The 15813-nt window shown below is 35.3% G+C and overlaps 3 protein-coding genes across 3 annotated transcripts; 2 read left to right on the forward strand and 1 right to left on the reverse strand.

The window, feature by feature from the left end:
* The first annotated feature begins 1861 nt into the window (after positions 1–1861).
* On the forward strand, positions 1862–3863 carry LOC18049338 (pentatricopeptide repeat-containing protein At2g45350, chloroplastic). The gene has a single exon (XM_024188941.1). The coding sequence runs from the start codon at positions 1935–1937 to the stop codon at positions 3837–3839; it is 1905 nt and encodes a 634-aa protein (XP_024044709.1). The 5' UTR covers positions 1862–1934; the 3' UTR covers positions 3840–3863.
* Positions 3864–4584: 721 nt separating this feature from the next.
* On the reverse strand, positions 4585–7913 carry LOC18049339 (probable LRR receptor-like serine/threonine-protein kinase At4g36180). Its single transcript, XM_006445209.2, has 4 exons — positions 7280–7913; positions 6404–6664; positions 5414–6280; positions 4585–5312 (listed from the first exon to the last, which is right to left on the reverse strand). The coding sequence occupies exons 1-4, from the start codon at positions 7698–7700 to the stop codon at positions 4840–4842; spliced, it is 2022 nt and encodes a 673-aa protein (XP_006445272.1). The 5' UTR covers positions 7701–7913; the 3' UTR covers positions 4585–4839.
* Positions 7914–12627: 4714 nt separating this feature from the next.
* Positions 12628–14689, forward strand: LOC18049340 (40S ribosomal protein S13). The gene is made up of 5 exons (XM_006445211.2): positions 12628–12776; positions 12889–12961; positions 13420–13558; positions 13677–13863; positions 14216–14689. Exons 1-5 carry the CDS (start codon positions 12754–12756, stop codon positions 14247–14249), a joined length of 456 nt encoding a protein of 151 aa, XP_006445274.1. The 5' UTR covers positions 12628–12753; the 3' UTR covers positions 14250–14689.
* The last annotated feature ends 1124 nt before the right edge of the window (positions 14690–15813 follow it).

Here is a 15813-nt window from a genome sequence, read left to right on the forward strand (position 1 = left end):
AACTTTGTCATTAATATTGGAGATAAGGCAACAACCAATAGATTGCATTTTTTTCTTTTTTTTTTAAAGAAAGTTGTGTTAATTGTATATAGAATATGTAGGGCGTGATTGTGACTTCTGCTAAGTCAATGCCCCTCAAATTGCAGTCTAAAATCGTTTTCTAGACCCATAAACATACTATTTAAATGAAACAGTTCGTAAGAAATTATCCAACTTTTAGCTAATTGGTCGTGGATACGTTAAATCCATTATTTGCCGTCCAGCATTTAACTATATAAACGGTTTGGGTCTGTATACATAAATAGGATTGAGCGAAAATTATCAAAACTCCCATGTTCTTTCAATGACGATATCATTATCCCCCATATTTCAAAATCTATTTAATCCCTTATCGTTAAAACCTTTATTCTTATTATTTTACAGTTGACATGGTGAAACCCATCATTGAATTAAAAATTATTTTAAGGGTAAAATAGTATAAAACAAAAAAAAAAATCAAAACAACTGAGGTCTTCTGATTAGATTTTGAAATATTGGGGGGAGGGGGGGGGGGGGGGAATGATATGTTTTGAAAAACAATATTGGGGTTTTGATTATTTTCACGCAGCATCAACTACCATAAATAATGCACAAACTGACGGCCTAGCTGAAGAAGAAGAACTGTATAAATTGAATTTTATCACTCTTTGATATTATCTTAATGAGTGTTACAAATTAAGTAGTGTTTCATTTGTGTGCTTGCGTACGTGTACGTGTTTTTGTTTTTTAGCCTAATATTATTTGGAAACGGAAATGTAAGCTAATTTGGTTAGTTTATCAAACAACAACTTGGTAAAGTAAAAAGATAATAAATATATAATTGATCGATGAATTGATTGACTTGAAACATTTGAGAAGTTGCCTTCACTCGATTAACTCATGTGCGTACATAAATAATGGACTCACACAATTTATGTGGTTGTTGTTGAATGTGTATGTTACATTAATTGTAATATAACATTTATCTAGATTATATATATATATATATATATATTTTAACAAAAATGAAAAATCGCCTGCCACATGTTTGAAAAAGACAAATAGCCCATCATTTTCAATAGGATGACCCGAAATTTATGCTGCATTTATAAGTATGCACTCAACCAAAGTACATGACATCATGATAGATAGGCTGAAAAGTTCAAGCCCCATAAATTAAAATATCAGCTTCTGTTATCATTGTCTTGTTCCGATTTTCTTTTTGGATTGTCTTCTTCTGATTTTAATAAAAACGCAATTTTATATACAAATAAAAAACGTCAATCAATGCTAATGATTCGACTTAATCTAGATGTGTTTTGGAGCTATCGCCGGAGGTCGATACTTGGTACTAGACTACTAGATCTTCAGTTGTTGCAACAAAGCTTTATTTCACGAGTTTTTTTTTTGGTTTTCTAATAAAAAAAAAAAAAACCAAATGCTGTTTAAAAAAAAAAAAAAATACATGATCAAAACTTTCCAATAACTTTTTGTCAAAATCCAGCCATACAAATCTTAAAAAATCGTAAATTGACAATCTCAGAATTAGAAGTCCGTAATTGTTTTTTTTTGCAGTTTTTGTTACACTACATATTAATACGGGACAATATTTTTATAATAAAAAAATGAGAATTAAAAAAAAAATGAGAGAATTGCATCTTGGACATGTACAGCGATATCCTCTCTCAAAAGTTTTCAACATTTTATCGGCCCATGGATTTGAGATTTATAAGCCCATGAAACTATGCTGGGCCAAACCATTTCCTCAGCGAGTCTCAAAATGCATCAACAATATTGCTCCCACGCGCTCTGAATTTCCGTGGACGGCACAGGGGTTAGCCGTTAAGAGGTCGTTGCAATACTAGAGGAGAAAAGAAAAAGGTAGCTGACTGAAGAAATTGTTGTAACTGAAACTAATGTTTGTTTCTGCAAATTATAATCAGCCATGCAACTCAACACAATCTACTCTTCTTCTTCTTCGAAAATGCAAAACCTTAAACGACGTAAACCAAATTCACGCGCGAATGATTACAACTGGATTCATCAAAAACACTCATCTCACTACCAAGCTTGTAGCCAGCTTCTCATCTTCACCGTGCACACCTCTAACTGAATTCGCTCGCTATATTTTCTTTAAATATCACGCTTTTCGAGAGAAAAAGGACCCTTTTCTCTGGAATGCTATAATCAAGACGTATTCTCATGGGCTTGACCCAAAAGAAGCTCTGGTTATGTTTTGTTTAATGCTTGATAATGGGGTTTCTGTTGATAAGTTCTCGGCGTCGTTAGTTTTAAAAGCGTGCTCGCGGTTGGGTTTGATAGAGGAAGGATTGCAGATTCATGGCTTGTTGAGGAAAGTCGCATTTGGGTCAGATTTGTTTTTGCAGAATTGCTTGATTTCGTTGTATGTCAGATGTGGCTATCTTGAATTCGCTCGTCAATTGTTTGATAAAATGGGAATAAGAGACTCGGTTTCGTATAATTCCATGATTGATGGATATGTTAAGAGTGGTAACATTGAGTCAGCTCGTGAGTTGTTTGATTCTATGCCTATTAGAGAGAGGAATTTGATATCTTGGAATTCAGTGCTTAATGGTTATGCGCAATTGAAATCTGGGCTCCAGTTCGCTTGGCAGATATTTGAGAAAATGCCTGAAAGAGACCTGATTTCTTGGAACTCGATGCTCCATGGGTGTGTAAAGTGTGGAAAGATGGATGATGCTCAAGCTTTGTTTGACAAAATGCCGAAGAGGGATGTTGTCAGTTGGGCAAATATGATTGATGGCTATGCAAAATTAGGTAGGGTTGATATTGCTAGGCGTTTGTTTGACGAAATGCCCAAGAGAGACGTTGTTGCGTGTAACGCCATGATGGGTGGTTATGTTAGAAATGGGTATTCCATGAAAGCTTTGGAAATCTTTGACAACATGCAATGTGAACTTTATTTGCACCCTGATGATGCCTCGTTGGTGATTGTTCTTTCAGCAATTGCACAACTAGGTCATATTGACAAAGGGGTAGCGATACATAGGTATCTTGAAAAAGATCAGTTTTCTCTGAATGGGAAACATGGTGTTGCTCTCATTGACATGTATTCTAAATGTGGCAGTATAGAGAACGCTATAAAGGTTTTTGAGCAGATAGAGGATGGAAGTGTTGATCACTGGAATGCTATGATCAATGGATTAGCCATCCATGGCTTAGGTGAATTGGCCTTTGATTTGCTCATGGAGATGGAAAGGCTATCCATAGAACCAGATGATATCACATTCACTGGATTGTTGAATGCTTGTGCCCATGCTGGCTTGGTGAAGGAAGGTCTCTTATGTTTTGAGCTTATGAGAAGAATTCACAAGCTGGAGCCTGAGCTGCAGCATTACGGATGCATGGTTGACATTCTTGGTCGGGCTGGGCACATAGAAGCAGCTAGAAATTTAATCGAGGACATGCCCATGGAACCAAATGATGTTATTTGGAGGACTTTGCTTAGTGCTTGTAGAAATTATGAAAACTTAAATGTTGGCGAGCCGGTAGCTAAGCATCTCATAGGGATGGATTCAAGTAATTCGAGCTCTTACGTGCTTCTGTCCAATATGTTTGCCGGCCTTGGTATGTGGAATGATGCAAGAAGGGTTAGGTCGATGATGAAGGAAAGAAACCTAAAGAAACTTCCGGGTTGCAGTTGGATTGAACTTGAGGGAGTTGTTCATGAGTTCTTTGTGCGAGATAAATCCCGTCTCCAAGTTAGAGACATCTATTATATGTTGGATAATATGTGGACACCTGATTCTGTGGCCACCTCTTGTACACATTACGGTTGAATTCAAAGCCTTCTGGTCAATTGTACAAAGCAATAAATAAATTTGTTAATGCATGTTGAATTTATATTTACGTGGGATGGAAAATCTCCACACACCCAAACAAGTATGTATGCGTTTATTCGTGCGCGGACTGGTGATGCCAGACATAACATTTATTTTTTATTACATTTTAGTCTAGGAAAAGCATTAAACAATAAGATGAAACAGACAAGGGGTTAGAAAAAGTAGAAGCCTTTTAGCTCATGGGTGAAGAGGACAAGAAATATTCACAGGCACAAAATGGAAAAGCAAGAATGCCAAACAAGACATATTCACAGGCACAAAATGGAAAAGCAATGATGCCAAACATTGATTTTTACATAGATTGCCCACGGAATAGATTATCAGGACATGTCAATGTCTTTATCATTACCAACGCACTGCCATTTTGATATAATAGAATATGTTAAAATTTGTATTGGTTTACAGTTGGATGGAATCACATCACACGCCGAGTTTGTAACGGAATCCAAATTTGGCTTGCTGCAAAGGCACTGGAAAAAAATAAAAATAAAAATAAAATAAAGCTATAATGATCATATGAAGAATGACAAAATGGAAATGTCATGCCTTTTATCGGTTGCGTGACTTGAAACAGAGACGAGAAGAAAAGATACTGTAATCATTTTTGGTTTTAAAAGCCTTGAACCTTTCGAGCAGAGAGATTCTTCAGTCATTGTTAGTGCTATTGAAGAGGATTTTTCCGAACTTTTGAACCACATAAAAGTTAATAAGTCGTTCTGGCGAGAAGCCAACTTGTTACATCGCTAAACTTCAATTACTATTAACTAAAGGGTTTACATTAAAGGCCCACCAGGTTCCAAGAATAGATTACACTACTCCAAGTTCATGATTTCACAGCTTCAGTCCTCGGGTAAAGGACAGTACAAATAAGCATTAGTGGGTGATTGATCCATCTTGCCTCTTGGAGCTGAAAAATGAGGCAAAACCTCAGTCAAAGTTATGAACTGCCAATAATACTGCTCAATTCCTGCATCACGTTTTCTATGGATGGCCTGTGGCTAGGAGATTCATGGGTGCAATGTAGAGCAATTTGCCCGAGGTTAGATGCCTCAGACACTGAAAACTTTCCTTCAAGATTTGGGTCGATGAAATCTTCAACCTTAGACGACTCTGCTGCCTGGCGAGTGAATGGGGTGATACTACATTTTCCACTCAGAATCTGGAATACAATCATTCCAAATGCATATATGTCACTCTTTTCTGTGAATCGCCCAGTGGTGGTGTATTCAGGAGCCAGATATCCCATGGCAGCACTGGCTTTGAGCATTGAGAAAACAATATCATCTGCAAGGAGTTTGTGCAGGCCAGAATCTGAAAGCAAGGGATTATATCGTCTATGAATGAGCACCTTCTCAGCAGACAAATTCGGGTGAACTAGACCAGGTCTCTTTCCATGTAAATAACTGATCCCTGGTAAGAAAGACATCAAAATTCAGTATACACAAATGTAAAACAACGAGAACAAAATAAACAATCTGTACAACTTCCTTGAAAGAGGCACGTAAACTAACCTTTGGCAATTCCCTTTATGACAGAAATTCTGGTAGCCCATTCAAGAACCTTTTCACTGCCTGCCTCTAAATCAAGATGCTGTAAGAGGTTTCCATTGGGGACAAAATCATAGATGAGAAAACACTCACCTCTGCCTTTTGAACAGCAGATACCTCTCAAGCTTGCAAGATTTTCATGTTTTAATGAGGTCAATATCTTTAGCCCCTTCAAAAACTCACCTTCGTCAGACTTGCAACTTGTCTTGGCAATGCACTTTACAGCAACAACTGATCCATCTCTCAGGATCCCTTTGTAGGTGGCAGAAAAACTGCTCTTTCCCAGCAAATTCGCCTCTGAGAAACACTGAGTTGCTCGCTCCACCTCTTCCAAATTAAACATGAAACTCTCAAGAACTTCCTGAGAAAACCCATTTCCACTCTGACCTTTGGCCAACGGATCCCATCCATTGGAATACTCAAGGCTGATAAGTGGGGAAGAATTTCTCCTGCAAACCTCCTTTACCTGGTCGGTACTAAGACGACTATCTGAATTATCAAAAGCATTTCCAATTTTCTGTTTTCGCCGACGATACCAAGTAAATGTAAAAAGTCCAGTAACAGTCAATATGATAAACACAGCAATTACCCCCACAAAGACACCAGTATGTGGTCTTCTAGCCGGACTTGAGCAACCAGGTTGCCCACAATTAGCTGGTAATTTGGCTGACTCTGGAATATCCTTCGTTGAGAGACCATTAGGCTCGAATGGTTCAGGTTTACCAGGAGTTGGATGATCAGATGCTGTGCAATTTTTCAAATTAGTGAAGCCAGTCCCACATAAGGCTGCATTGTTGTCATATTGAAATCCACCGTTCAGCCTCTTCAGAGCTTCATAGCCATGCACAAGGGGAAGAAAATCAAGATTAAATTTTATACATCCTAATTTTCTTTTAACAAATGAAATTGAAAAGCCCATAACAGAACATGAAATATTTGGAAAGACCATAATACCTGGAGGAACATTTCCAGAGAAAGAATTATTACGGATGTCTAGAACTTCCAGCTTAGGCACATTAGCTAACTTAACTGGAACTGGACCAAAAAGATTATTAAAGCTCAAATCCAACCTCATCAACATCCCCAAATCTCCCAAACTCGCAGGAATTGCACCAGTTAATTGATTGTATTGCAGAGCAAGGACACTGAGCTTCCTCAAAGATCCCAACTGAGTGGGTATGTTCCCAGTCAATTTGTTGTAACATAGCTGTAGAACTGTATAAAAAAAGATCCACTGTTAAAGCTCCATTGATGAAAATCACAATGTACTTCCAACAATAAGCATGAAATCTGATAATGTTGCTCAAGGTTCAAGCTAGATTAGTCAACTAAGTGAACCTAAAGTCTGGAAATAAACCTGTAACGTTGAATTCAAGAATCATTAATTATCACCCAAGCTTCAATTTAATTTCATTTATCCAAGTAATTATCACAACCCAAAAACATTTGAAAGAACTCAACGTTAAAGATTTAAGCTTTTTACTTAACAACCTACTGATGAGCTAAAAAAATGACCATCATTACATGCCCCACATGTATAAGTAACCACAGGGAATCAGTAAGAATAACGATAAATGTAGATCATTGAATAAAGCCTAGATTTAAAAAATTAAAATCAGAGCTTTTTATTTTACACAGTTCAATCTACAGTGATTGAGTTAACCGAAGTAAAAATATGTAATAAATTTTTGGGCTTAAAGGCCAATCCAGAAAAACACACGTGTAATAGAATTCAAATGTAATAATTTGGATACGGATAAAAAGAAAAAAAGAAAAAAAAAAGCTTATACTCTTCTGCGGAAAAACCAAGAACCAATAGTAGCAACCAACCTTGAAGATTAGTCATGTTTCCAATTTGAGAAGGAATCTTGCCAGAGAGATTGTTGACATTGAGGTACAAGTCACTAAGCTCACTCAAGCTAGCAATCTCTTTTGGAATCACCCCGTTCAAGGCATTGAAGTGGAGGTACAAGCCGGTCAAGCTCTTGAGGCCGCCTACAGCTGCCGGTATCTCACCGGAGAGACCTTTTCCCTGAAGGGAAATGTTGGCCACGCGACCATTCTCATCGCACGCCACGCCGTCAAAAGAGTCACTGCTACATGGGTCAGCGTTAGGAGCCCAAGAAGTCAAGAGCCGGTTTTCTGGGTCTAATGAGTCTTTGATATGCATGAGAATGTCGACCTCTGAAGTTGAAGAGAGTGTGTAAGTGACGGAGAGGAAGAGAGTGAGGACGTAAAGCGAAAAAGACATGTTTGGTTTGTGGGAAAATGAAGGAAAATGCGAGAGAAAGTGTGGGAAATAAATGTGTTTCGATTCTTGTTGGTTTTATTTGAAGTTGAGGTGAGAGAAAAGAGTGCGTGAAGAATTCGAAACTCAGTTCAGTTTCAGTGTTAACAAGCTCACCTGAGTTAATACTTACTGCGCACCCTTGCAAAAGTACAAACTCCACGCGGACCACGCCCCCTTTTCTCCTCTACGGTGAAAATTTTCCAGTGCCGTGCTGTTTTTATCTTGGGATTTGTTGAAAATAACATCTTAGCCCCTATTCTTCATGTTTTCTTAACAAAAGATATAGCTTTCCTATTCTTAACCAAAAAATCCTTGATCGAGTAATAACATTTTTTTTAAATAATTACATATATTACTGGGTCAACAAAGACTAACAATATATTATTATATAAATGTAAAAACAAAATCATGCTTAAGCATGATATATAAAACAATACCTAAGACTTAAGCTTAAGCTACAAACACCTAACTACAAAATAACAAAGAATTATAAATTAAAAAACTGAAAAGATGCTAAATAGTTCCATATAATAAAATCTCATAAAGTATTAGAAAAATTTTACGGTACTAACCTAATCTACCAACCTCAATTTTTGTAAGTAAAAACCACGTATGAATTATAATAGTAACAAAACTTAAAAATGCCACAACAATAAAGAACACTTAAAAACTAAAAAAAAAAACCTTAGGCTGTTCTAATAACATGAATATGAAGAAGGTTTGACAATTTACTTTTTAATTTTGATCAAAATTTTTTATTCTAATTTTAGACTGGTAAATCAAATCGTTTTTGTTACTAAATACTAATCTTAGAGACTTAGACATATGAATCGAATTGAAATTTATAATTTGTTAAATTTCTTTTTATTTTTCATTTTTAGTTCATTTTTTTTATTCGTATCTCTTAGTCTATCTATCAATCAATAATTTGTTTTATTTAGACAAGCTACCCCTAATTTGAACAGTTACATATAATGCGAATGATATTTTTATTAGAATAATGCTACAAATACAAAAAAGAATACAAAGTTTAGTGCAAAAGATAAAAAAGACAAGAAAAATTCTTACCGCATAATGATTTTCTTTTTCTAGTAATAGTATATTATTTTTTGTGCACATAACACTATGTTTTTGCCGTTTAAATAGAATTGGGGACCGTATTCAAAAAAAAAAAAAAAGAATTGGGGACCTATTCTACGCAATGAAAAACACTGCCTTTTAACTGTGAAATATAATAAATTGAGGTCCTTTACTCTATTTAGTATTAGTTTTTTTTTTTTAAATTATGATTCTGTTAACTTATTCACTTCGGTAAGCGTTTTTGAAAAGAACGGGACCCAGAATTCAAAAAATTGACAGTAATGGTGGGGCCCAATTTTAGGAACGAGAAGCATGGGCCTTACAATGTGATGATGAATCACCAATGACTCCTGCACCGGCAAAGACATTCACGCACTCGCAGTGTGACCCAATAACATCATTTAGAATTTGAATTCTTCTTCCCCGTCAATTCTCTGATCTAATTATTAAAAAAATGGTTCCACTATTCTTTCTTGGAAAATATTAAGGGTTTGGAGATGGTCATTTTCAAAAAGAAAAATGATTGTCTATATAAAATGAATCAATTTTTTTAATGGGAAGGTAAACTTGTGCAGCTGGCTGGTGTTGTTGAAAATTCTAAAAATTTCAGTGATTTTGGTACAATATGGTGCCCTACCAATCTACCACAATCAAACAGAAATTTTTTTTTTAAAAAAAAAAAAAATCTTTTGTGGAATCAAAAAATCACTGAGTTTGAAAACACGTGAACTCTTTTTATCCTTTTCCCAGAATTTATCAATGATTGATGGTTGAAAACGAGCAACCTGCTTTCTTACCACACATGAAGCAAAGCTAATAAGCTACCACACTTTCATCAAATAACAGTACATTTTGGCTTAAGAATCTTGTTACGATACATTATAATTTATATTGTATTTACAACATACGACAAATTAACTGAATAGTAGTGCCCAATAATTTAAATATTTAATCAACAAAATTATGTTTAAATTCATAAAATTAACTTTTAGATTTGATGTATCATGCATTATAATATATCTTAGCTAACGCTCTATGGTTAAATAAGAGAGGCCTGCTAAAATAATAATTGGTGAGTACTTGACATTTGACAATCGTTTTGATAATGGATGGACCCATTTCATAGCTCCACGTGAACCTTAATTAAATTTTATGCACGTTTTGGTTTCACGTAAAAAGGGGTCACTTTAAGAGACCAAGACACTAATCCGGAAAGATCAGGCGGCAAAGGACATATTTAGTAGGGACCATGACTCGCATTGCATTATTGCAATGCCGTGGCATCACCTTAAGTTAGTAACTAAAACTATCTTTTCTATGTGTGCTCGTGAATTAAACTTATCCAAATAATTTATGTGGTTGGCAAATAGTTTTTGAAAAAAAAAAATAATAAATCGATAGACAAACTCCGTCACTCACCCATCCCTTTCTGTTGTGTTGATGCTTATTTTCCCGTTTGCTTAGTACTTTTGTTTGTTAGTGTTTGTTTTTTTTTAAAAAAAAAAAAATTGAAACAGCAAAACCAAGTAAATCACAAAAATGTCCAATGCTTGTTTGTTTCAACCACAATCCTAGCTTTTTTCCTTTTCCTTATCTGACTTCTCCTTGTACTGTTTATTACGATTCAAAATCTTAGCATAAAAAGATGATGGGTGTTTATCGGACTTTTGTGTGAAGAAAATCAAAATCTGATGGAGTCTCACATCCTTGCTGGATTTGCCCATTTGCACTTTGTTGAGCAGTTGAGTTGGCTTTTTTTTTCTCTCCGTCTTTTCGGCTTTTATAGTGTCCTTCCTCGTCTTTTACCAACTCCTATCTCCATAACATTTGTTAGAAATTTTAAGAGAAAAAATGACCATTTGATTATTACAATTCTTTTTTTTTTTAATACTGTTTATACAGGATTGTAGGTATTACAATTAATATTTACACACAGATTCTACAATTGGGACCTTCATCGTGGCATGTACTCCTCTGAAGCGCTGCCCAAATTCTTCAAATTACACACAGATTCTACAATTGGAACCTTCATCGTGGCATGTACTCCTCTGAAGTGCTGCCCAAATTCTTCAAACCCTCTCAAATATTCGAGGGTTGTCCACTCTACTCACATTTCGTGAGGAATAGACTGGCTCCACTCAATTATGTGATAATTGAGGAAGGATTGTAAATAAACCCCATAAATACTTTTATGGAGGCTTGAACCCTTACACTCATTATTCTAAGTGCAAGGACTCTCCCACTGGACCAAAGGCCCATTGGTTGATTATTACAATTCAAACGGCGGTTTTGGTTCTTTTCCACGGAGGAGACAAAAACAAATGAAGCTTTGAATTTTGTAATTTAATATGTGCTTCGGGAGATGTGAGTCATATGCTCATGCACCAACAACCGAGGTTGGCGCACATTATGGTGATATTGAGTATTGACGCATATTTTTCACTTACCTCCGCGCTGGAATGAATTGACACACACTGTTTGTCGACTTGTGTCCCTTAAAAGCAGTAGCCTTTTATTGTTACGCCCACTACTACAATGAGGTCACGACTTTATTTATTTTTAAATGAATTTGGGTTAATAGTCTACTTGTTTTGTGCATTGGAAACAAAGAGAAAGCGATAAAATGCATTGACCTATTGAAGGTAGAAAAACGGAAGCAATGTAAGTGGTGGGCTGCTGCTCTCACGGATGTTATAGCAGCAATTCCGAGTCTCGAGGGACTCGACTTTCTTCCTAAGAATGATCGAGTGGAGCCTAATTTTCTGCACAAGAATAATTGAGCGGGGCCCTTTACAGTCTTTCTACTTTACAAAAAAATTATAAGCAGGGTAAGATATCCCTAGTGAGATTGACAATCTGTGCAATACTTCGTAGAATTTAATTTAAATGAATATTTCTAATAAAATTATCTGATTGTAATACTACTAGTTATCTACCATATAATCTGAGTAGTATTAATATTTCCAGTAAAATAAAGACATTTCTCGAATATTAGTACTTCATAGAATTTAATATAAACTAATAGCCCTAATAAAATTGTCTGAATTTAATGTAAATTAATAGTCCTAGTAAAATTATTTGATTTTAATACTAGTAGTTGTTTGCCATAATAACTGTTGTGAATATATGATTTAATATCATATTATTTGATACAGTATTGGAAAAAAAAATGGACGTAATGGACTCATAAATCATTGCTTGCAATTTGCAAAGTTTATAATCCACACAACTTAGATATCAGCCTTATTATCTAAATAATTGCAAATAAATTAAGTCATTTTTTGTTTTGAATGAAAATGTAACTAAATATATAAACAAATTATTCTTTTAATACTTTTTTTACATCCACCCCATCTAATAATTTATATTTATATTTTAAATTTTAATAGAAAATTGAGAAACTTTTCAGAATCAAGAATTATGGATATTGAAATTACATAATAAGAAGAAAATAATTTAAGATTTTAGAATGAAATTTATTGACGAGCTGATTGATTTTAATTTATGAGTTAGTATCACCTTATAAAGTAAGTTGGGGGGTATTTTTTGGAATAGAATTCAAATGGGGGTGTTATAAGGATTGACGGGGTGTTATAAGCTTGACTCGTTCTGTTTATAACCCGTTTCAATTCTCGAGTCGGCCCATAACCCAGATCGATAGTCCTTGGACCCATTGTTCGACCCATTCCGCAAATAGCTACAATAGTAGACAATCTTGGGCCAAACATTATATCTAGTTCGTATCGTAGATTAAAAACAAAAATAAAAGAACTATAAGGTCTTCGGTGCAATTTAAAAAAGGATAATAAAAGCCCTCGTGTCCTGCACCTCTCTTTCCTTCAATACTAGCTAGGGTTTCTCTCGCCAAGGAGCAGGCAGCGTAGCAGTGGTGACACAGAGATAGAGTGGTAGCGAGACTCTATTCTCCGCCAGCATGGGTCGTATGCACAGTCGAGGGTTTGTTCTTCACCTGATTTATTCTCTTACGAGAACATTCCGGCGATGTCCGGTTTGGACTCATTTAATTTCTAAGCAAACGATTTTCTCTCATTTATTTCTATTTTTCCAGTAAGGGTATTTCCGCATCAGCTCTGCCTTACAAGAGGACACCACCGAGTTGGCTTAAGATCTCTTCTCAGGATGTTAGTAACCCTTCCCGCCTTCATTGTTCTCTTATATTATGGCCGCTGAGAATATTGAGTGAGAGAAGTTCTTTTTTCTTTTTCTTTTTAAATGATTTTAGAATAAATATGAACCTCGTGCTTTCTCATCGATAGGAAACTTAATCAGTTGCTGTGTTTACTTCTCGTGTATCATTTTATTTTTATGTTTTAGTAATTGAATTTAGAGTTTCTTAGGGCTGTCCCTTAATTATTCATTGCTTTTTATATGTGTTTGAAATTGCTTATCATGTTTGGTTCTGAATCCATCTGTGTTTTTCTATATTGTTGTCTGTTTTATGATAATGTACACTGGGGATGTCCGTTAGAAAGTATCTCACTTGAAAGTATTTTCAATTTTTTTTTGGGTGAATGTTGTAGCTTTAATATATTTGCCTTCGTTTCTGATTTAAAGTTTTTTTTTGTTTTGAATCTTTCAGGTGGAAGATAATATTTGCAAGTTTGCAAAGAAGGGTCTAACACCATCTCAAATTGGTGTTATTCTTCGTGATTCTCATGGGATTGCTCAAGTGAAGAGTGTTACTGGGAGCAAAATTTTGAGGATACTTAAGGCTCATGGTACATTTAGCTACAGGCTTTTGTTTCCCTTTTTATTGCTGTTCCCCTTTAGATCTGAAAGATAATTTTTCAACTGATTATTGGCTTTTCCTTACCATGATTTTCATTATTTGGTTAGGGCTTGCTCCTGAAATTCCTGAGGACTTGTACCACCTCATCAAGAAAGCAGTCGCTATTAGGAAGCATCTAGAGAGGAACAGGAAGGATAAAGATTCCAAGTTTAGGTTGATCTTGGTTGAGAGCAGAATCCACCGACTGGCTCGCTACTACAAGAAGACAAAGAAGCTTCCACCTGTATGGAAATAGTAAGTATCTTTGCTTTGTAATATTGAATGGTTCTTGCATTTAAATTTATGTGGCTTGATTGAGATTTAGCATCCATATGTAGGTGATTCCTTCTCTAGGAAGCCGATGAATGCATGTAATGAGTAGAGGCTTATTAGAATTAACCGTTGTGATCACATAACCATGCCTATGTTCAAATATGTGGGGGCAGAGCACAGGGCATCCCATTAAGGAATTCTCATCTTTGTGACATTCTTTGTTTGGGTTCAAAGGAGTTAATTTGTCAAACATGTGCTTATAATGATTGAAATCTTTTATTCCTACTACGTATAATGTTTGATAATAATCTGCTGTGGTTCTCTGTTTTTGCAGTGAGTCAACCACTGCCAGCACTCTCGTGGCATAGGTGAGATATATTTGGTACCACATTTGGAACTTCCAGGATCGTATCTTTGACAAGTGGCCTCAAGTTTTTTCCTTATTTATTGTTATTCCTTTTATAACGACTTTATGCGAGAAGAGTGAGCTGAATCGATTAGGGCGGAAATGACGTTTGATGTATTGGACTAGTTCATCATTTGTTCTCTCTGGATCCTTTTGTTTCTATTTTTGGTACTTTTGAAATTATGATTCTTAGATGCATAATGTTCTCGTTCTAGTGTGGGAATTTCTATGGACGCCATTGACAGGGTTTGGTTTTGCATGACCTTTCTCTGTTGGTTGGATTTTTTAAGATGGTGCTTTTGTTACAGTTGCTCTTTGGTAATCCATGATGCGGAATTTCTATGTTTAGCTTTTGTAGTTTTGTTCGTCCTAGTTAAATAAAGATGGTCATGAGCTTGGTTATGGAGGTTGCATTGCTGCATGTGACTCCGAAATTGCACTAGCTTGAAGGGTCTGTTTGTTATAACCTTTTTATTTTTATTTTTTATTTATTTTTCCTTCGAGTAGATCTTAAGTAGAGTTTTTAACCCAAAAAAGAAAAAATATTAAGTTTGGTTGTGAATGAGCTTTAGCATAAAATTATTTTGATAAACAAGTTTCTAAAGTAATATTATGAGTGGGTAAAATAACGATGTGAATAAAAGAAGGTTATTGATGAGTATCAAAATTTTTAATTTAGTTTGAGGCTTTGAGCAATGACATTTTGAATAGGAAAAAAAATCAACTGTGCGCTGTCAAGGAAAAAAAAAGTACTAATTGGCTGAGATTTCGGTGTTAATTGATTGAAAAATAATCCATTAGTGGAGTGTTAACCTTATTCCGGTGTACGGCGTTCAGTTTATGTAGTATTTTTCATTTGTTTCACACGTGACACGCCTCCCACAAGGTGCAACTCTGTTTCTTGTTATGCACGCTCAATTAAATCCTTTTGGATATTTTTGTTATTTTTTACACAATATGGCATCTGTAAAATCCAAATTGAAATACCTGTTATTGTTATTTAAAATATAGGAAGATACCGAGTGAAATTATTCATGGAGCAGAGAACGAAGACGAAGAGAGAGTTGCAGAGAGGCAAAAGAATTTTAGAAAATTTTGTTCAGGATTATTTTTTCATACTTTTAAATTATATACAAAATCTCTGCTTATTTTTGTTTTTTTTTTTTTTTGGGTTACTTTTTAAGGGCGATATTCATATTTTTAACATGTATAACTCTATTTTTTAAAAAGAAAAAATACAAAAATATTACGCTTCCAAGTTCGATTACTGTTATAGCTATTTATTATGATTTTTTTGAAAGAATTTCAGCTTTGGACACGTGGTTCGAGAGGATTAACCATTGAAGTGGAAACGCAGCGTTGTGGGCTACGGGGATTAATGGGGCACGCGCAGGTGGGAGCCTTAGAGGAACATTTTCCCTTGCCGGCGCTAGGGGTTTTTTTTTACTTGTATGTGAGAAAATGATTTCCACTTCCCATAAATAGAAATATGACAACGTTTTTACAAGTTTTTAGAATCTAATGCA

This window comes from Citrus clementina, unplaced genomic scaffold, assembly GCF_000493195.1.
Source record: "Citrus clementina cultivar Clemenules unplaced genomic scaffold, Citrus_clementina_v1.0 scaffold_3, whole genome shotgun sequence".
Classification (NCBI taxonomy): domain Eukaryota; kingdom Viridiplantae; phylum Streptophyta; class Magnoliopsida; order Sapindales; family Rutaceae; genus Citrus; species Citrus x clementina.

What these genes read in the sequence shown, in the direction of transcription:
- LOC18049338 (XM_024188941.1), top strand. Translation starts at nt 1,935, where the DNA reads ATGTTTGTTTCTGCAAATTATAATCAGCCATGCAACTCAACACAATCT.
- LOC18049339 (XM_006445209.2), bottom strand. Translation starts at nt 7,700, where the DNA reads ATGTCTTTTTCGCTTTACGTCCTCACTCTCTTCCTCTCCGTCACTTAC. An exon ending in AAACATGACTAATCTTCAAG is followed by an intron (nt 6,665 to 7,279) that starts GTTGGTTGCTAC and finishes TTTTTTATACAG; the next exon opens with TTCTACAGCTATGTTACAAC. An exon ending in CATAAAGGGAATTGCCAAAG is followed by an intron (nt 5,313 to 5,413) that starts GTTAGTTTACGT and finishes CTTTCTTACCAG; the next exon opens with GGATCAGTTATTTACATGGA.
- LOC18049340 (XM_006445211.2), top strand. Translation starts at nt 12,754, where the DNA reads ATGGGTCGTATGCACAGTCGAGG. An exon ending in TTAAGATCTCTTCTCAGGAT is followed by an intron (nt 12,962 to 13,419) that starts GTTAGTAACCCT and finishes TGAATCTTTCAG; the next exon opens with GTGGAAGATAATATTTGCAA. An exon ending in CTTCCACCTGTATGGAAATA is followed by an intron (nt 13,864 to 14,215) that starts GTAAGTATCTTT and finishes CTGTTTTTGCAG; the next exon opens with TGAGTCAACCACTGCCAGCA.